The sequence below is a fragment of the Emydura macquarii genome, unplaced genomic scaffold (assembly GCF_026122565.2).
Source record: "Emydura macquarii macquarii isolate MOO-44397 ecotype Brisbane River unplaced genomic scaffold, CSIRO-AGI_Emac_v2 contig_1230, whole genome shotgun sequence".
Classification (NCBI taxonomy): domain Eukaryota; kingdom Metazoa; phylum Chordata; order Testudines; family Chelidae; genus Emydura; species Emydura macquarii.
In genome coordinates, this window is record NW_027131367.1 from 16239806 (window position 1) to 16262008 (window position 22203).

A 22203-nucleotide genomic window follows, 5' to 3' on the forward strand; every position below is an offset into this window, starting at 1 on the left:
CTTTTGGATTACAAGAGGAGAACGAAATGGTAAATATTTCAGGTGCTAAACCAGATGGCTAATCTGCTCAGCAGTGGCAAGGCCTAAGTGATTTAACTATGGCGAGATTCTGTGGGAAGTTAGGAGCCCAAAGACCTTTGGGGATCTGAGCCTTGGAAGCCGAAGTCCTGTTAATGCTGAGTAGAGGAATGCCTAGATACCTTTAAACATTTGGGCCTAAAACTTTTGTGCTTCCTGAGTTTGGCAGCTCAGCTCTGAGCTGACAAGGTTGCACCCTTTTCCTCTACCAGGATAAATAACTGCACATTTGAACCCGAGCCTTCCCTGCAAGCAGTGGCATTTCTCAGGTGGAGTTTCAGGCGTGGCTTGCAAAATATAGAGCACAGAGAGGCCACGGGGAAGCAAGAGAGAGCCCCTGAAGCTAAGTGATTGCTAAATGCTTTAGCATCTAAGCAGGAGCAAATGACAAAACCATGATGGAAAAAGTAGGCTGTTAACTGGAGAAGATCTCACTCAGCCGGGGGGAGGCTGAAAGAGACACCACTAGCCAAGGCAGAGACAGCTCCCCCAGAACTCTCCTTGTCTACGGAAACCATGTGTCCTGGAGGAGCCATAAAAGGATGAGCTGGTTTATGTCTCCTCCTGCATGTCCCTGGTGATACAATGGGAGCTGGGCAGTTCTAGCTCAGTGTTTCTTCAACCTTTTAAGTAGCAAGTACCCCCTAACTTCTGAACATTTTAACAAGTGCCCCAACGCTCAATTTTCCACAGGATTTTATATTTACAGACTAACGTGAGTCATGTGTTGAAAGAAGGGCTGAGTATATAAAGCCATGAGCTGACTGTCAGAGCGTATGGGTAGAGTTACCACCGTTACACCAGGGGTGCACAACTCAAGTATGTACCTGGGCTAGAGGTGATGTTGGCCAAAGCTGGGAGGCTTTGAGCAGCATGCCAATGCTGGGGAATATAAAGTGCCGCGCCAAATTTTTTGCCATAGATTTGAAAGGAGGAAGGGGTGAGAGAGAGACAGGGAAGGAAGGCGAGAGACAGGAAAAGAGGGTAACTGGTGAAATCTGGGGCTGTCAAAGTTGTCAATTTCACTGCTCATCTAGAGCAGTGAAATTGACAAGTTTTCTGGGCACTGGGCCTTGAGCCAGGGAGGGGGACTGCCACCTGGGTAAGTTGCAGGTGGCTGCCAGCTGACTGCCAGTCCAGGAGGTGGGCAGCTGCCACCCAATCTGAGCTGGGGCAGAGGAGGCTTCCTCGCCAGCTGGGGCCCAGGGATGTGGGCTGGCGGCTGCTGCCCGTCTTCAAGCCGGGGGACTGGGACCTGGTGGGAAGCAGGGGGCTGCCGTCCGCCTTCCCCAGAAGCTGGGGGCTGCCATCCGCCACCCAGCTCAGAGCTTGGACCTGGCAGGAAGTGGGCGGCTGCCGCCCGCCTCCCCCAAGAGTCGGCGGCTGCTGCTCGCTTCCCAGCTGGGACCCGGTGGGAAATGGGGGGCTGATGCCCACCTCCCCCAGAAGTCAGCAGCTGCCGCCCACCTCCCCTTCACTCTGTTTTTCCCCAGGACCCGCTGCCTGTGTCTCACGCACCCCTGTACCACAGGTTGAGAAACTATGTTCTAGCTAACGTGAGGAGCAGAGACGTGCAGCCGCATGATTTGTGTTCCCTGAAAGCACCTTGAAGAGACAGCTGGCTGCAGGATCTTGGCTGTGGAGTTGAGAGCACCCTGCCCCCTCACAGAGAGATCCATGGCTGGGGTCTCAAACGCTAACGGTGTCTGATGCAGAGCAGCCACCTGGGGAGTGAATCTCACACCCGGCCATTTTCCTGCGCTCTCCAGAATGGGCTACAGGCTGGCTCAGGGAGATTTGTTAATGTCTGCAGCCAAAACCCCACAGCTGTTCTCCATCTCTGCCCCCCACATCAGGCCTGACTGCTGCTTCGACACCCAGAAAGTCCCGTTCCCTAGGCTGAAAACAGCGGTGCTGGCAAGATAGGCATTTGGGGTTTCCAGCTGTATAATACAGAGGCTCCTGATGCACTTATCCCGGGGAGGCAGTAAGTATCAGGCTCATTTTACAACTGAAGAAATCCAGGCATACGTGTGAACTGATTAGCCTGCGGCCACAGAGCAAAGCAGTGACAGAGCTTGGAAGAGAATCCAGGAGTCCAGACTCCCAGACCCCTGCTGTAGCCACTAGAACATTGCCTTCATCTTGGGTTTAAACCAAAGCTTGCTGGTAAAAAATAAATACATGAACCGAAAAGTGCCAATACCCAAACAAAACCAAAAAATGACCAGTACATATCAGTGCATAGGAGAGGGGCCCAGATAGTTTTTAGCTAGACAGTCCAGTTAGAGAGCTCCTGGCCAGTTTCACAATGGGTAGCACATGACAATGGGTGAAAGATGCCTCTCACATTAAGCTTTTCAGCCCCTCATTAATTTACTGAAACAGAATGCACGTGTGCAATGCAATGTGTGAAACACATAAGCGTGCTCAAACCTTCACACACTCACGTGCACGCACACAACCTGCCAGCACACACCTAACACCCCATACTATACTTGGGGCGAGAGGGGAAAGCAAAGGGCCAACGCCTGAGAACGGACATCTCTAACAATACCACAAGGCTCACTTCCCTACACAGCACACACCTCCTGCTGCTTGGGCCCTCCGCCTCATAGTAGGTGCATGCACCAGGCTGCTGAGAAAACAAAGATCAGTGGAGAAAGGACAGCCATGACGGCTTGATGTGGAATTGCAACGTCAGCCTGCAACACTAGTCCAGAAAACAAGCTCGGTCATTTTTAAATAGAGAGAGAACACTACATGTGCATTGTTTGCCTAGAAGATGGCTATCGTGGGGAGGAGGAAGGGCTGGAGAAAACACGATGGCAGTCGACAGATATTTCAAGAGTGTGAACAACAAAGATGGACAGGATTTATTTAGGGCATCCCATGCAACAGAACTAGGAGGCATGGGATGAAGTTAAGGAAAGGCGGAAACGGATAACAGGAAAAACCCACCTTCCCGACCATGAGATCAAGGTGGAAATGCGGGACGACTTCTAAAGGCTCAGATAGAAACCCTCAGCCCGTGGAACTGTTAAAAGCAGGTTGGGCAAAGCACTAGCAAACATGCATCAAGACAGAGACTGGACGAGTTCATGGGGATTTTCCAGCTTTGACTTCTAGGATTTTTTTTTTTCTCCACCAGAGAAAAGTGTTGGGATTTTGGGGCATCCTGAGAGCTGGGGTAACTGGAGGCAAGATGGATCCATGTGGAGTAACTCCTAGGAAACTAAGACGACTGATAACAGAAATGTGTCAAATTCTGCAAGCTATTTGTAGTGCCAGCCAGAGAAATCTACAGACGGGCGTTTACTAGTCTCTCTCTCTCCCTCTAGTTCAAATCCCCTCTTGTAATCCTCGCTAATTCTTTGCCTTTTCTCCATATCTACAGAACTCTAATCTCCTGTTCTCCTCTCCACTGAGGTGTAATCAAAGCCTGGGCAGTGGGTTAAGGGAGCTTTTCAGGGGACTCAGAAGCTCATATAAGCAAACACTGAGCTTCCACACTAAGCTGGTGCTAGGCACATTGCAAAGACAGTGGAAAGATCTTTGGTGTGTTACCTATCTAGCAGTATGGCACATTCGGAGGACAGAGGCAGGGAGGAGGCGGGGGAATGCTGACACCTTTCTTAGCCAGTGCCCTCATGGGCCTGCCCTACTGTCTTTTCTCTCCCTTCCCCTTCTTCATTGTCTATTCCCCCAGTCCCTCCACCCCCTCCACACACCCGTTCACTGCACCCTGAAGCTCTCTGTGATACTATCTGGAACAGTGCAGCAGCAGCTATTTCTTCTGCCATGAATTATGTGAAGGTACAAAACTGTAAAGCATCCCCAAGGCTTCCAATTTCAGAACAGGCCTGGGATGCTATAGGGAAGCTCACACCGCCATCTACTGGCACCAAACCAGCGTAGAGAAAGAGCCTGTGATTCTTTGTGTTACTTTCCCATGTCTTAGGGCTTCCTGCCATCATGGGCTCTGTGGCCCATGGGTCGGCTTCGCTAGGTGACAACATTCTGGCTACTCTCTGTCCATTCAGGCCTCTTCCAGGTTAATGCCTGCTTTGCTCAATTCTAGTTCCAGGCTTCTCCTCTCCCCACCCCTGGCTGTCCCGGGCCCAGCCCTGATGATGCACTGGGAAAGGTTATGAGCCGTTGGAAATGGATGACTTTTGCTGAAAGAAGAGGCCAAGCCTGGTGCTCCTGGAGATGGCACCTTCCCCCTTTGCCCCTTGTAAGCTCAGGACCGAGATCGCTGGGTTACAACTGCTAATAATCCCATAGTTCACAATGAAACACCTTCTCTGCTTCCACTAGCGGTCTGGTTGCTGTCCATTCAGGGAGTCAAATACCATCTGCCCTGAAGAGTTACCTGCCCGCAGAACTACCTGACTCAGGCGTTTCACGTGGGCGAACGAAGTGCACTGTTGCCAATCATCCTGGCGCTAACACTGTTTATGTGGCGGGGTTGCCCCTCTCCCTCATTCCACTTTAAAAAGGGACAACTGGCCTCCGGGGCATTCTTAAAGGACTCCGGAGCAGAGACCAACCCCCAAGAAACCAGAAGGGGTGAAGATGCCACCTCCCCTCGCCACTACACGCAGTATGGTCCAGTGAACAGAGCACTAGACTGGGAGTCAGGAGACCTGGGTTGTTCTAATCCCAGCTGTGTGAGCTTGGGCAAATCACTTCAGCTGTGTGTGCCTCTGTTTACCTTCTACCCCTTGTCTGTTTAGATTGTGAGGGGTGCGACTGCCTCTTACTACATGTGTGCAGCGCCTAGCACAAATGGGCCCTGATCCCAGCTGGGGCCTCTGCTGCATTTAATAATAATGTTCCAAATGGGCCAATACAAAACACTTTCAAACCTTGGGGAAGTTCAGCTCTGCCCTTCACAGTCAGCCCCCTTCCCTGAACGTTCTCTGCAACTGCCCACATTGGGGCAGCCTTATTCCAAGGTACCCAACAAGTACAACAAAACCTAAACAGTAACGCTGGATTCCCAGGAAACCCCACACAGCCACCACCCTTGTTCCTGCCACTGCAGAGTCTTGTCCAGGTGCTGCACAGATCTAAACTTGCCAATGCTCTGCCACAGAGCAACGCCTTCCAACACCTCCCTCGGTGTCTCTGTAGCTACTTACCTTCCTCCTGCCCTGTCCTACAGAAACAGAGAGCAGGACGTGCCTGATATATGAGAAGCATCAGCACTGACACGCGTACACCCCCCCTGCAGTCTGTAGGACAGCTGGCAAAGGCATCTGCTCACCAGGAGTGGTCATGAGGGAGTCTCAGAACTGCAAATCTTTTCCTCCCCAAGAAAAACTATTTCACTCCCTGCTTTATTCTTCCTTCACAGACAGACATAAGGACACATGGCTAGGACAGAGATTGTGTTACAGCTATGTCCCAGCTGCACACAGAGGTAGGCCCAACACGCAGGAAGATCCTTGCCTTACAACTTCATGTCACCACAGCCTACTCTCTTCTGAGAGTCTCTCTCCCCAACACTTCATTCACCAGCCTGCACCCTGCCCCGGCTTCCCTCTACCTGCCTTTTGTTCCAGCAGTTTGCCAAGCAAATGGAACCGTTTGGATGCCAAAGTGGTGAGTGAGGGCTGTGGTTATTATGATCTGGATTGCAGTAGTGCCTATGGCCCCATTGTGGTAGGTGCTGTACATACATCTAGCACAGAAAATCCCTGCCCCAAAGAATTTAGAGTAATATTAAAGTATTCCCATTAACTGCAAAATCTAGTCTTGCTGTTCATATGGACGAACCTCCAAGTGAAAGATTCCTCTGAGGTTAGGCACGGGATAATACAAACAACCACCATAATAATGCTGTGTATTTACATAGGCCTTTTTAAATTAGTTGATCTCAAAAGCACTATACAGAGGACCTCCCACATTGAGAGACGCCACAGTGATAGACAGGCTGTGTCCACTCTTCACCGCGGTGTGCTGCTTCATGAAGCAGTGAAAGGCTCTGGTAGCGGGGAGGCAGCAGGGAAAGACTCTGACAGTCGGTCACTGCAAGAGCCTTTCCCCATTGCTGGAGCCTTTCCCTGCAGCAGAGAAAGGCTCCGGCAGTGGGACATTGCACTGCTTAAACAGCAATGTAGCTGTGGGAGGCATGGTTTGAGTGTGTAGAGAGCCGTGCAGGGTACATGCCCTGGGGGTTCAGGCACTCTTCTCTACTCACCTAAGCGGAGCCTCACTGCCTACACGGCTATTTATACCCCTGCTCGCTTGGTGTGCAGTGTCTGTACTCTACGTGCCGCCGTAAGTGTAGACGTACCTTAACAGAGATTGGCTTAAAGCATGAGGGAACACCTTGTAGATGGAGAAACAGAGGGATGAACCGACTTGCCCATGCAGCAGGGCAGTGGCAGGAATAAAACCCTGGGTTGAGTCTCAGTCCAGTTCATTAGCCAGTAGAACACACTACCCGGCCTGCCTGCCAGGGGAGCCATGCGGCCCTGCAGCTACTTCTATCAGCTTGAGGACAGAGTAGAAATGGGCTCTCCGCACAAAGCTAGGATCTGGGTCCGGCTCCTTACTCGAGAGCGTACTAGCTTCATAGGAAAAGCATCCAGCTGAGCAGATGAGAGCTTAACCCTTTCAGAGTGACCCAAACACACAGCTGCACGCACACACACACACACACAGAGGAATTAACTCAGGCTACGTCCACATTTAACCTGCTGCGGCAGCTGTGCTGCCGTAGCGCTCCAGTGTAGACACCGACTACAGTGACAGGAGGGGGTCTCCCGTCATGGCTCTTTTCACGGAAGAACTCTCTATCACAGGAGTCAAGCCGGCTTACCTACGGCACTTAGGGGTGTGGATTTTTCACTAACTTTTTAGTACAGATCTGGCCTCGCTCTTGCCTGTAACAAAAGCTTTCGCCAGTCTCCTTTGCTCCAGTGCATCCTGAGGGCTCCAGCGGCCCGCACTGGGAGAACCAGCAGCTCGTGACTCATTCTGTGTCACGTATGTCAGCGAGGGCCAGACGCTCCTCCCCACCCGAAAGGATAAGAAACCCATACAAAGGACAGCACTTACCAACCACGTGCCCCGTGGCAAGCCTCACAGGTTGGACTCCCTGCCCTATTAGCAGAGGGTTTTTATACATCCCCCCACACCATCATTCCACATTCATGACTAAGGGCTTGAAACATGCAACCTTGAAAAAAGCCCTGGAAAGAAAAGCATCTGAAACTAATAAATAACACGCGTCTTCGCTCTCCCGAAAGTCAGAGGGACACAGTGAGTCACCTGCAGCTGACCAGGATCAGGGAGCAGAGGCCAGTAATGGGGGGCGGGGCTGCCGGCCCCACGGAGCCTGCAAACCAGGCCCAGAAGATCTGAGGGGAAAGGACGTGTGGGTGGGGAATTGTGTTGGAGGGGATTTCTGGGTGTATAAACTGAACTGGCCCCATAAAGGGAGACCAACACTTTCAACAGCAGCCTCAGTGTTTAGGGGCCCATCTGAGGTGCCTCAAGTTGATCTTCAGAAGCCGGTGGGATCTGCCGTTGCTCAACCCCTCAGAAACGAGACCCAGGCGCTTCCAGCAAGGCAGCCCAAATCAGAGGCCTTTCGCAGCCTCTCCCTGCAGCCGTGCCCCTTCCCGCACTCGCTGGGCCCCGGCTGCTTTATGGGGAGGAAGCTCTGGGAAGCAGAGATCTTCCATGCAACTCCTGCCCAATCTTGTCTTTATACCAAGCACGGCACAAGTGGAGACGGAAGAGGCACCTCTGGAATCTGGCTTGCAATGGGCTCAGGTTAGAGAAAGACAGGCTGGGCACAAGACGGTTTCAAACCTGAGTGAGTTGCTGTTGCCTCCAATGCATCATAACAGATCCTAGTAGTTCTACTGGGCCACTTTTGTGTCTGCACGACTCTGAAAAAGCTTTACTGGGCTGTCCCAAAACATCCACCTCTGACCAGTCCATGGTTATGAACTGTGACCCCTGAGCCTGCCTCATGGCCAGATCAGACCCCAGTTGGGCGTTTCCTGTGAACCCTATGGAGCTGGGTATAGCTGAGTGAGTAATTATGCTTGTTAGGCCCCCAAACTAATTACCACGCAACCTACAGTTTGCTCCAAGATGAATTTATTTAGCCCATCGTACCTGGTGACGATGTCATCAATTAATTAGTAAGAATCTTACATTTATACAGCACAGCTTTGCAAAACTGTCGTGGCCATTTGCCAGCCCAGCCACAAAATCTGCTTGCTGGTTCTATAGCATGGTAACGATGTAAAAGCTGATGGTATTTTATGCACATGTCAAATTATATATATTCTTCCCCAGGCAAGAGGAAGGAGACATTTGCAAGACTCTTAGAGCCTCTCTCAGCTTTAATGATCACAAAGAGCTTTGCAAACTTTATTTAGAGGGATTTCTTTGCCAGCCACTCAAATGGCTGCCACACTGGGGGTGAAAAAAAGGCAAGTGTTTAACAGCAGATTCAACACTATGGACCCTCTTTTTGTTGTGTTTGTAGCACAATGGAGCCCTGGTGCATGACTGGAACTCACAGGCACTACTGCAATACAAATAAATAATAATAATGATTTCCCCTGGTAAGGAAGTGTGCAATATCCCATTCAAACTGCCAGGGAAATTAGTTACCCAGGTTGGTATTTGGCAAGAACGTGATGCTCTCACAAACAAAAGCCTTGGGATCTTTGGTAACCAGATGTAGTCAGAGTCCCTCTCTCATGAAACTCATCTGAAAGCATCATCAGGGGTCACTGCTGTGATGGGAAGGGAACTGCCGTCTGCCCTTGAATTTCCTTCCATCCAAGCACAGACAAACTATATCAAACCTACTTGTCGCCTCAGAGGTCAGCCATCCATCTTCGGTACTTATATGGCACCGAGTCACCATAGTCTCTGAGCACCCTCACCTGACTGTATTCATGTATGTGCCCTTTTGCAATTCCCTGAGAGTAAAGGCAGGGCAGTGCTATTATCCCCATTGTTCAAGTGGAAAACTGTAGCACAGCAAGACTAAGTGACTTACCCAAGGTCACATCGGAAGCCTGTAGCAAAGCAAGGAATTGAACCTGAGACTCAGGCTAACCTGCCTCTCTAAATACCAGCTAGAGTAGTAGGCTACATAACATGATACTAGGATATGTAGCCTGAGCTGCTGCTGCTGCTGCTCTCTTTAATGTATTACTGTGCACCAGCAGCATTAGCTACAGCTGCGAGTACCTAGTGGAGAAGCCAGCAGGACACACAGACATTGTGCTTCTGGGATCATTAAGGCATACTTCCTCAACTACATACTTGCTCCCTAAATACTCAGCATCTCGGTATGCTGGACTCTGGAAGCCTTTTGGCTTGCATGAGAAACTTCTTCCCTTCATACCCAGCAATGTCTGAATCTCAGGCTATGCACACACTACAGAATACATTGGTATAAATTATGTTGCTCAGGGGTATGAATAAGCCACCCCCCCAAGCCATGTAAGTTCCACCGATTTCTCCTGCTGACATAGCGATCCCAGCTTGCAACTGGCTGGAGAAATTAAGTTGATGGAAGTGCTCTCTCCAGTTGGCGTAGAGCGTCTGCAGCTGCGTCAATGCAGCTTTGCCACTATAAGCCCTGGAGTGTACCATAGCCTCAGACGTTGAGCGTGTTCAATCACTGTGAACAGGAATCCAAGAACTGGAACAGTTCTGATTCAAGGCCATGTGAGGTGGTGATGGGAAAACTGGAGACGTGATTCTACTTGATCCCCCCATGTGAGAGGAGTATCATGGAGTATGAAATCACACTATATTATTGTAAATTATATTACAATCACACCTAGAAATCACAACAGAGACAATGTCCCCATTGTACTAGACGTATGTCCATGCACACAAGAAGAGTCAGGAGCTCACAGAACAGCCAGACAAAAAGGTGTGTGAAGGGTAGTATTGTTCTCATTTTACAGAAATGGAACTGAGGCACAGATAGTAAGTGTCTTGTCCAAGGTCACACAGGAAGTCTGTGGCAGAGCCAGGAAATCTGCTGAATCCTAGTACAGAGCCTTGCTCGCAATATATCTTTCATCCAATCTGAGTGGCGCACAGGATCTGGTCCAAGCACTGAATGTAACTGAACTGCTCAGTAATAGTGATTATAATATAATTAAATGTAACATCCTTGGGGGGGGGGGGGGGAATACTAAAGAAAGCCACCACAATAGCATGTAACTTCAAAAAGGGGAGCTACACAAAAATGAAAGGAACCGTCACAAGAGTGAAATGCTCACAAGCTGCATGAAACTTTTAAAAAATATCATAATAGAGACTCAAACTATATGTATACTTCAAATTAAAAAACAAAACAAAACAGTAAGAGGATCAAAAAAAACCAAACCCCCACCACTTTGATAAACAACAAAGTAAAAGAGGCAGTTAGAGAAAAAAGACATCCTTTAAAAATTGGAAGTCAAATCCTACTGAGGGAAATAGAAAGGAGCATAACCTCTGGCAAGTCAAGTGTAAAAGTAGAATTATGGAGGCCAGAAACCAATTTGAAGATCAGCTAGCAAAAGACACAAAAACTTAACAGCAATTTTTTTTAAGTATATCAAAAGCAGGAAGCCTGCCAAACAGTCAGTGGGGCCCCTCGACAATCGAGGTACTAAGGAGCACTCAAGGAAGACAAGGCTGTTTCAGATAATCTTAAAGAATTGTTTGCAATGGTCTTCACTGCAGAGGACAGGAAGGAGATTCCCACACCTGAGTAGATCTGAAGAACTGACCCAAATTGAGGTGTCCTTAGAGGAGGTTTTGGAACAAAGTGATAAATTAAACAGTAATAAGTCACCGGGACCAGATGGGATTCACTCAAGAGTTCTGAAGAAACTCAAATATGAAATTGCAGAACTAGTAACAGTAGTGTGCAACCTATGGCTTAAATCAGCCTCTGTCCCAAATGACTGGCGGATAGCTAATGTGACACTGATTTTTAAAAAAGGCTCCTGAGGCGATCCTGGCAATTACAAGGTGGTAAGCCTAACTTCAGTACCAGGCAAACTGGTTGAAAATATAGTCCCAAGGAAATTAAGAGGCATCAGGGTTAAAACAAAAATAAGGAAGTACTTCTTCACACAACTGGTTGCCAGGGGACGTTGTAAAGGCCAAAACAATAAAGAATTAGGTAAATTCATGGAGGATAGGTGCATCAACAGCTAAATTAGCCAAGATGGCCACGGACATAACCCAATGGTCTGGGTATCCTTAAACCTCTCACTGCCAGAAGTTGAGACAGGATGACAGGGGATGGATACTTGATAATTACTCTGTTCCGTTCACTCCCTCTGAAGCACCTGGCATTGGGCACTGTCAGAAGACAGGATACTGGGCTAGATGGATCATTGGTCTGACCCAATAGGGCCATTCTTATGTTCTTAAAGTAAAGCTTCACCCATCCCTCAGACCTGGGATGCTCAGGAGAAGGGGCCAGTGATAGAGAACCCAGCTACCTGTATCTGAAGATCTGATGTTTGTATCTGATATTTCTGTCAATTGTGGGTTTAGTTTCCCATCACATTTTTGACTCTCAAGTACCATGGACCAAAGGTCAATTCACATACAACAAACCACATGCAGGTATTGGCTAACCAGGAAAAACACTACCTAAAAATACTGCACTCTTAGGGCTGGGACCCATATGGCCCTTCGCCGCTTTTGAAACTCCAGCTCTTGGGATGAGATAAAACCAACTCTAGTAAAAAGCTGCCGTCATTGACCAGAGGTGGGAATCCCATATTGTCCCGCTCTCTCTCCAAAGCACAGGTTTGGAGCTGGCGTTTGAACCCTCTTATTTGCTGCTAGTCTGCAGAGTGGCCCAGTGTGCTGATTTCCAAGTGCTCCACACCACAACCCAAGCCAGGCTGTCAAGAGAAATCTGCTCCCATTTGGGCACCAAAATAACTGGCTAGATTGTCTGGTAGGTGCTGAGGATTACTTATTTTTGAAAATCTGACCCTAATTTGTGGGCCTACGTTGGATCTGAGACAGTTTGAAAATAGGCTCCCAATTGTGGGTGCTGAGCACTTGAAAATCTCGCTCTTCCTGGGGAAAAATCAGGCCTAAAAGTGGAACCTCCCCCCCCCCCCCAAAAAAAAAAAAAAAAAAAAAAAAAACCCAAAAACCAAAAGAACCATTTCCATGAAATTAAAAATAAATCCCATGGAAAGAGAGCCAGCCATGCACACAGTCCCCCTGCAGTGATTCATTCTGTGATCACTGCTGTGCAAATGTCGATCAAGTTAAGATGGATTCTCATGCACACGTTGCTTCTAAGTGAAGCAGGCTAGTAGGGATGTTCATTTTACAGGCGGGGGTGGGAATGCAAAGCAGGAGAGAGGAAAATCAGCTGGATTGGTCAAATTTTTTCCATCTGAATAATCTAATCTTACTCGTATCATAGAGGAGTTCATTTCTCTTTTTCTAATGATGGATTTTTAACCTGGCAGCATCCCTTTTAAAAGAAATGAAGAGAATCCCTCGCACATGCTTAATGGTGGAAACCAGAAAGTTGCTGGACCTTTGTGTTGGAACCAAAGTCAAATCAGGCTCCTGTTAACAAGAGAATCAATCTGCCGGCTCCTGGAAGAGCTAGATTTCTCCCCACACTCCTACATGGTGGTCACATTTTTTTTCCCCCTTTTGGGCTCCCAGGAGCGTCCCACAAGCAGCTGCTCTGAGACCTCACTCCTGGCAGTGCAGCTTCTAGAAGGCACCATTTCTCGGAATGGCATTACACCATTGTAGCAACCTGCATGGAGCGAGGAGGGAGGAGCACAGGTCTCCAGAAGCACCAGGAAGTCAGTCTGTGTGCGCGTGGCTGGAATGCTACCTGCAGTTGCAGCATCTTGGTGAATAGTTTTCTTAGTAATGAGCCAGTTCAGCTTTACAAGCAATGTTGTTCTCTCTGTTATTATCCAGCAAGAGGTACACGAAACATGGTGGCTGCAGTCAATCTAGTACAGCGGTTCCCAACCTTTTTACCATTGTGGGCTGCATCCACACAATATATATACTGCCTGTATGGCCCTGAGGATGTCACATGGGCCGCAGCTGTGTGCTGATTGGGCCGCAAGTGGCCACAGGCCGTGGGTTGAGAACCACTGGTTTAGTGAGGCCCATGTCAAGGAAGAGAGTGTGATTAACAGGAAAACAAAATATCACATAGAAACAGAACAGACAGGCAGCATGACGGGACTCAGACCACCGAGAATGCTGGATCTCTGGCCAGTGAGCCTTGCAGAAGCATGGAAACTGGAAGCAAGAACTGAGTCTGTATGCAGATCTGCTCGTGAGAGGATAGAGTTAGATAATGAAGGGAAAACATTTTTACTGCTCATTGAGAAAAAAAGAGAATCAAGTGAGACATTGCGGCAAAGAATAATGTCTGAAACACTGGACCAGCTGGCAGAGGCGTTTTATAAGTCCTGGGAGGCCAGACAGAATTAGACTTGAAAGAGAGACTGTTTTCTTACCCCAACTCAAGAAACAGAAGAGGGAATAGATACTTACATTACAGAATGAAGAACTCCAGCATCCACATGTAACTTTGGAGACATGAAAGACTCCCTAATTAAAGACAGGATGGTTAGTGGGACACATGATTCTAGCTTACAGGAGAGATTGCTTAGAGAAACTGATTTAATCCTAGAGAAATGCCTCCAAACAGCAAGCCCAGCTGAATGGTCCAGGGAAACTGGACAGCCACTAGTGCAGAACAAGTACTCAGGCTCAAGCCAAAGGAATTCAGGAAGCAGGGCAAAGACAGACCAACTGAGACTGCAGATATCATGGCCTGGGGTATATACTGTGGAAAGCAACATGAAAGGCAGAAAGAAAAATGCCCATCCTATAGGCAACAGCACAAGGGGCAAAGGAAGCAGAACCACAGGTTTGGCCTACTCACCCCCAGGACAGGATTTTTTCATTTTATTTCGGTTTGTAACACAGGGCGCTACCCAGCACCAGCAGCTCCTGGCGCCCCCGGATAAACCAAGGCGGCACACCCCACAGTTTGAAAACTCTGCATGATAGGGGATAGCACTTACGAGATAGAAAAGGGGAGCCTGTGCTGCTCTGAAAGCCACTGGCTAGGAAAATACCAGACACCATTTTGGACGTTCAAAGTCTACGCCTGGGTCTGATTCTGCTGTCTCACCCCCACAACTCAGGAATAATTCCAGGGGAAGCCAATAGAGTCGGGCAGGTGTAAACGCTGTGGGCAGGAGCTCTGAATCAGGCCCCCTACATTCAGAGCCACACACATGTAGGGAAATCCTATTTACAAGCATGGAGGGACACTGATCCATACCAATCACCCCTCTACTCGCTGTGGCTCAGGCAGGGCCACTACCTCTATCGCTCCCCCTAATCTCTGTGACCCATGGGGTTGGGCACTGCCTAACCAGAGCTGGATTAGCATTGGGAGTGTCCTGCCGCGGTGAAGCCAGTCCTTAGACACCCTGCTGACTACACAGCTGTTGATAACCACACACACTGCAAACAGGTGCTGCTGGGGGAGCTGCTGCTGTTCATTTGTCCACACTTTCCTGGGAGGTTCCATTTATAACTAGTTTATACAGGGTTAATAAATGATTAGCAGGTGTGTAATAAAATTGTTAGAGAATTTAGTAAGTGGCTTATAATCATCTACAGCCCCTTCTATAAACCATCTGCAACACATGCCACTCATGTCTGTAACACGCCTAGAACATCTATTAATCATTAACTGTTCATAAAGTATTTACATATGGAACCTTTGTATCAAAGTGCAACTGATAATTCATCTGGGGTATTGGATCCTCCACCAAAAGCTGCACTATCCCCTCCACTTAATGTCCACTTAATGTCTCAACTGAGGTGGCAGATAAGAGCTGGCTTGGCCCTTTATAACAGGAGAGCGGTTGGATCAAAATGTCCATCTCCTAGGGAAAGAAAGGAACAAACCTACTGCCCTCTAGCCTGCCCAAGACTGTTTGGAAAGGAGTAGAGGAAGAGGCGAGAGGCGTGTAAATAAATAAATACGGGGCTGGAGAGCACCAGCTGGGAGCAGCTTTTCAGCCCTTTTCCAGAACACACAAATAAAGATATCCGAGAACAACACATTTAAAACCGCTTGTGTGTTTTAATGCACCGCAATGTTAAGTTGTGAAACTCAGTGCCCATGATTTTATTGAGGCAGATGATTTAATGAATGAATAGACATTCATATTATTATTAATAAACATTTCTATTACACTAGTCTATTCTACTGATCCCAAAGGCATCAGTCAGGAGTGGGGCCACCGGATGCACTACCTGCATAAATGCAGAGACTGTCCCTGCCCGGGAGAACATAAAGCAGGAGACAGGCACAAGATTGTGGATAGATTAAGGACCGTCACAAAGCTCACTGCCTTCTGCCCCAAGTGCAACGTGCGTGTCTTTGACCTGCCTTCTCTGACATAAACATAGAGCAACATTTAAATAGTCTATAAAAAAATCCAAAACAGGACACTTCCTGCACACACTTCTCCCTTGATGAGAGAACAAACACAGCAGACATTAGACATGTTGCTTAGTGCACTGCTGAAGGTGCTCAGATATTATGACGATAGGTGGAATGTAAGAACCTATATAGACTAGAATATTTTAAAGAACTACGGTCTGAATATGCCTCTGTGCTTAAACTAGCTACAATAAAATTAACCAGGACTATCATAGCCTCATGCTTCAGGCTGTAGCCTGATGACTAGGTGCAGAACTAGGTGTATTACAGGGATGGACACCTTCATCTGAAGCATCAGGCATTGGCCCCTGTCAGGGACAGGACAGCCGATTAGGGAAGCTGTCGATCTGCTTTGATGGGGCAGGGCCTGTGCTCTCTCTCCCTGTGTGAGGAGAGCCTCTGGGATTCAGGAATGCTCATTTCCAGGAGCTGCAGGAGTGCAGCTCTCTTATGGAAGAGACGAGACCTGATTCGCAGTCCCATTGAGGCCCCTTCACACAGCTCTGGTGACAGAGAATTCAGACTGGGAGTTTTTATTTCCGCATTTTGAAGCTCCAGTGGTAGAATATTAATTAAAAGCATGTTTCTGGCCGGAAGAGTGACTGGGAAATGGGCCGCCTAGCACCATGTGGATCTGTTCTCCATCTGAGTCATGTTTTGTTGATTCACCAAAACCAGGGTTTTTTCTTTCCTGCTGCCAACGCTGCAGAGCCAGCAGAACTGTGAGAGAGCAGGAGGCTTTCTCCTCTGCCTGAGACACCAGCCACTGACCTGCCAACTCCTGTCAGGATGGTGAAGCTTTCCTAGCCAAACTGAGGCCCTGACTCAGGCAAAATCCCACTGAGCGAAAACGGTGGGCCCGATTCTCCTCTCTTGTACGCTGGTGTGCAGGCCCAACGAGATAAATTTGAGGCCCCGAAACAATCCTGTGCGCTGGGACTGCGCCCCTTCCCGTTTCATTTTATTTACACAGATGTTACAAACATTTTGCGGGGGGGCCCTGAGCATGGGGCCCCAGTAGAATGGTCCCCCCTCATCTCCTCTCGTCAGCCCTGCTGGTGTGCCTCAGGGGCCACACTGAAAGAGTAACTGTGGTGTATGCAAGACCAGGGTCAGACCCTGAGTACGAATTGGATCCACAGAACAAAGCAGGACTGCCAGGTACTAGACGCAGCTCAGTCTGCGGGGAGGTCGTGAGATCTTGCAAACCGAGCGGATTTGCCCAGGAGTCAGTGCTGGGGAATAAACCTGGGAAACTGAGGACATAGTCTGAACTGCCCAGAACTTCACTTTACAGGATTGTCCTGTGTTCCCTGTAACTTACTTCACAGTGACTCTAAAGCGGGTTACCCAGTACAGGCTAAATTCCCCCTGAACCAGAGGTTTCAATATTGTTTACCATTAACAGTTCTGTGTATTTTTGGATTTTAACTCTTTCCTCAGCAGGCTCTAAACACACCCACGGCTCCCCACGCTGCTGCTGAGACGGGGCTTTCGAAAGCATGAGTCATTCAAGAACTGCCTCTAGTAACGGCCCTTTCTTTCTCAGATCTTGGACAGAGCTGCATTGCCGGGCGACTGCCGCACTCTCTCCTCCCTGGCACAGCCTCCTGACAGTTTAGGCCTGCAGAACGGAGCGAGCGTGAGAAGCGAGAGCGGAGCAGTGGGTATTGTATCCCAATGAAATGCTCCCAAGCCTGAACTGTGCATGCAAACCGGCCTCTGTGCCTCTGCGTTAAGAGACATGCATCAACTCCCCTTCTTTAACACCTTTCAGTACCACAACCCTTTGTCATCCACATGGAGGAAGAGGATTTGATTGGCGGCTCTGCTGCCCGGCCTGCCTGCCAATAGCTGCATGACACAGCTAAATCAAGGGAGCTGAAATCTGCACAGAGCCCCCCAGATTCCAGCAGGGGTCGCTGGCGCCCCCCAAGCTAAGTCAGCAGCAAACACAACACTTTGCACAGCTAGGGTGCCAGCTGCTGCATCCGTGACCAACCCTACCAGGGTCTTGCCTGCCTTGGCTGCTTCGCCTATGCTGGATGCCTAGGCTCAGGCTTTGCTATATGCAGCTATTGCGTTCAGGGTGCATGCTGTGTGTTGCATGGGGCAGGTCCCAAAATGAGCCAGGGCTCCTGGCAGCTGAGCTGGGGCACGTCTCTTGATTGAAGAGAGCCTCAGATCATGTGACTAGGCCCAGAAATTAAAACCCAGTTTCTTGGCAGCACTTTTGTGGGTCAGGCCGATGGCCCTGCTGTTTTACTCGAAGGAGTGGGGGGGGGGGGGAATATCAGTGCAAAAGGAAAGCAACAGAAGATATAAAAGACCAGTTCAGTGCAGAGTCCAATAGGTCCTGTTCTGCAGAACTTGTCCCTTCCCTCCTCTGCTGTTTATCCTCTGCCTGGCCAAGAGCCATGCTGCAGCAATTGAGGATTATCCACGTCGGAGCGCTGGTACTGCTGACACATCCGCACTCCATCCTTTGAGCCGAGGGCAGCACCCAGGAATGCTTTGAAGTGGCTCAAACCAAAGGCGGGAATGTGGGTAAGAAAGGGCCAGAGAGAAGGAGCACGCACGTCATCCGAGCTGGCTTTGTGAGAAAAGGGGTGGGAGGGAAGAACGGCGGGCCCGTCTCAAGCTGTGAGCGCTCTTAGTTCCCATTGACATCAGTGGCAGGAGCGGCGATGCCCAGCGCCCACAGGATCAGGCCCTTAGTCAGCCGGAGCTCGGTCTGTGCTCCATCAGGGCTTTGCTCTTTTCTGTCCCCACACCCCCTCTGTTGAGCGCTGTTACCTGCCAGGCTGGAGTAAAGAAAGGCCTCCCCTCAGGTATGTAATGGTACAGACTAGTGTCCAGACAGGAGTTACAGATGCCTCAAGGTCCCCCAGAGTCCATAGACCCCCACTCACAGCTTGGTGGCCTCTATGGGTCTCCCCAGCCCCCAGCTACAACGGTGGGCCTACGTGGCCCGGGAATGGGATGGGCTTTCTCTCGCGGTTGCTGCACTCCACCCTTGCTCAACTGCTTCCTCTCAGCCTTGTGGTTTTCTTTCCAGCACCGATGCCCAGTTGCGGCATCGCCTGAGCTGCTTGGCTTGCCCCTCCTGGTCGCTCACCCATGCCAACTCAGAGCGCCCAGAAGCACATGCAGGCTCCAGAGCAGGTAAGAAGTGATCTGCTCTCCACCCCAGCACACCTCCTGCTCCTCAGCAGGGCAGGGACCAGGGAAAAGCAGGGAACCACAGACTCAGTCAGTGGCTGCAGCATCCAAGGCCCTGGCCTTTCCAAATGCACTTGGATTCCTTGGCGGGAGTCCCTCCTGTCTTTGTTTTGAGACTCTCAGAGCACCACTGTGTAGACTCAGCCCTATTCTCAGTCTCTGGGCTCAAGATTCTAGGGCAAACATCCCCCCACTCCCCACCCCTGGCTTTTAAAGATGAATAGCTGTCAAAGCCATCAAGTCCTGCAATGCTGCAAGGGCGGCTTGCTGAGATGCTGTTACCTGATGCCTCCTGCCCAATCGGCAGCAGTTCTGGGAATCTCTCCGACACTCACCATTAGTTGGGATTTGCAGGGAAGTACAGAGTTCGATGTCGTCCTTTTGTCCCCACCTCCGCCCCAACTCACACACCTCACCAGCAACTTGAAGCCAAAGACATGCCAACTGCATGAAATCACCCCCCCTCCCTTTTCCAGGGTCATACAACCAACCCCAGCTCTTTGTGGAAACACACATGCAGCCATGAGGCCCTGTCCTAGCAACAGGAGAGTCCCGACCTGGAACCGATTCTCTGTGCAGCAATACAACCATTACTGGAGAGGAAGATACTGTCTTTAACACAAGCTTTGGCGTGCCGAGAAAGCTAAACTGCAACACGCAGCCATATGAACCAAGCAGCCGACCTCCAGGACCTAAAGGCATCCTCAAATCAGGAGCCTGAATATTTTCTCTCCCTGACTCCTAGTCCTGAGCTAACAGTCCCAGCATTCATCTCCCTCACTCGGTGTGGCAGATTGGAAAATAAAAAAAAAAGAGAGAGAGAGACTCAAATGAAATCCAGACCCAGAAAATGGTTTCTTTCTCCCACACCCTCCTCTGCTTCTGTTGGAAACACAGTCTGTCTGGAGAACTTAGGAGGATGAAAAAAATAAAAAGCGGAACTTTAAAAAAAATAAAAGGGATCATAGAAGTCAAACCAGAGTTTGGCTGGTTCCTCTCTTAACAGGCAGCCACTCCAGGGGAAGTGGAGGGGGGAACAGGGCAGAAGAACAATACAGCATAGACAAAAAGATCAATAGCCTACCTGAAATCCGGTCCCTCTCCATTACTACGGGATATATTTAGCATCCGCGTGTCACGCCGTCCCTTTTTTCGGTGGCGTCCCCTTCTTTCACCCACTCTCCCTCCCTCCCTCCCTCCCTCCTCTCCTTGCCGCCTCCTCCTCCTCCTCCTCTTCCAAAAAAAGCTCTTTGTCTGGTCTAATTTCTTCAATCTGCTGCAATCATGAATGCATCCAAATTACCACATTTCCATGTGCTGATCATATGTTTGTGCTCCAAACTGAAGTAGCTTTGTCTCTTTGAAACGAAAAGAAAAAGTGAGGCAGAATGGGAGAGAAAAAAAAGAGGGGGGTGCATGACCCGCAAATTCAACAGCCCCCCAAAATACTCCACTGCGTGTGGACGCTGGCAAAACCCAAGTTCTCCGCAAGACAGTCTTAAAGCTGCAGCATGCGCAAATCCAGGAGAATGTGCTCGTCTCTGCAGCTGATTCTTTTAGGTTCCACCAGGAGATGCTTACACAACTTGACTCCTTGGAATAACAGAGCAACAACACATCCAGCTTCTCAAATCTCTCCCTGCTTCCCCAGTCTTATTTGTTGCTATTTCCTCTATCCCCTCCTCCTCCCGTGGCTAAAGCATTTTAAAGAACTAAGATCCTGCTTGTTTCCCCACCCAGCCAGGTCTGAAGTTTCGATTCATGCATAAACCATTCTGCTGATGAACGCTGATTTCATCCTCAGGCAGAGCATCACGGTTTGCCTGCTACCTAGAAGGACCCGATGGCCGCACATGTTTACTCTCCCACCGGCGCCCTGCTGGAGAGGTTTATTGCTGAATCTTGGCAAAGAGACCCTGCTTCGCCTTCGCATGAACAGCCGGCTATGCTGTACCCTCCCTCCTTCCACAAGAGATAAGGGAAGGAATTTCTGCAGCCAGCCTGAAACCGATAGTGAAACCTTCCCCCTTCCAATCAACACGGTGGTGACAGGAGTCAGTGGCTGCCCTGTCACCCCAAACAGACACAGCTGGGCTTCATAAAGCACCTTTCATGTACAGTGATGAGCTATGTGCTGGCACTGCACTGCGTGTGCAGAGTAAATGGAGCAGCCATTATGAGCTCATACGCAAGTCTGGGCATTAGAGCTGCTTCTGTTGAGGGCAGGAAGGGGGATGCTGGCAAGGACTCTGGGGCTAGAGGCTACTCTTTGTGGAAACTGCCTCTTGGACAGTTGCCAAAGCCAGGCAGAAGAGACTTTGGTTTAACACCACGCCCTAAGAGAACACCTGTACCAGCTCCATACATACTGCCTGGAACAGCACCACTGGGAATAAGGCCAATCCTCTGATGGGACTTGAACCCCCAGCCTTCTGGCTCAGCAGGGGGTGAGCTATGCTTGCACCTTCTGTTACTGCATTTTACTCAAGCAACCAGCCACTCTTTCCACGGGGCACGCTGACTTGACTGACCCAGGAATCGTCTCTGTGACTGCAACATAAATCCAGAGTGCAGATCCAGAGGATGGTACTGAGTGGTGAAGCACAAAGGGTACCAGCAGCTAATCTGCCACGTCACTCATCAGCTGGGCAATGAGAACAATCTGCTAATTCCTCAGGCTATGAGTCAACAGGCCAGATGTAAGGCTTCTCCCCGCAGCGTGCATGCAAGAGATCCACGGCCCCGCAGTGAGAAAGCAGGGACCGCCACTAGGTAGCAAGGAATGGAAGGCCATTATTGTTACTAGTAGCTGAAAGGCTGTGCAGTCGTACAGCTGTGATTTGTAAAGCTGTGGGTGTCAAAAAGCCAAAAATGGCTGAGAAATTAAACACTGGAGGATAACAGAGCACGACTCCCAGGGACAACTCAGCATGGTGAGTTTCTAAACAAACACAGCTCTGGACCAGGCTTGTTGCTGTTTCCATCACTTCACACTGACTCAACAGACATTCTAGGCATCAGGGTGACAGACCGAGGGACAAGCCGGGAATCTTATTATATGGATTATTATTTCTACTACAGTAGCACAGAAGCCCTGATCAGGGATCAGGTCCCTACTGTGCTAGACACTGTAAATGCACCTATAATAAAGACAGTCCCTGCCCCCAAATGCGTACAAACTATATGGAAAATAATGTGTATTGCATTAGCATCAGACACTTGCCCCTTAGTAATGTGGGCTATGACAGAGGATTAGATAATGATCGTTAGTTATTATTTGCAGTGCAGTGGCACTTTGGTCATGGACTAGAACCCCATTGTGCTAGGTGCTGTACAAACATAGAACAAAAAAGATGGTCCCTAAGCCA

At 49.3% G+C, this 22203-nt stretch overlaps 1 protein-coding gene across 3 annotated transcripts in view; it reads right to left on the minus strand.

Moving 5' to 3' along the window:
• Positions 1-22203, minus strand: part of SEPTIN9 (septin 9) — a 231766-nt gene that overhangs the window by 156881 nt on the left and 52682 nt on the right. The window contains exon 1 of one of the 3 annotated variants that reach the window (XM_067547657.1): positions 19920-20011. The exons of the other annotated variants lie outside the window; for them this stretch is intronic. Coding sequence (XP_067403758.1) covers positions 19920-19941 — 22 coding nt within the window. The 5' untranslated portion in view covers positions 19942-20011. Of the gene's footprint in view, positions 1-19919; positions 20012-22203 lie in introns of those variants that run through there. 3 annotated transcript variants of the gene reach the window in all.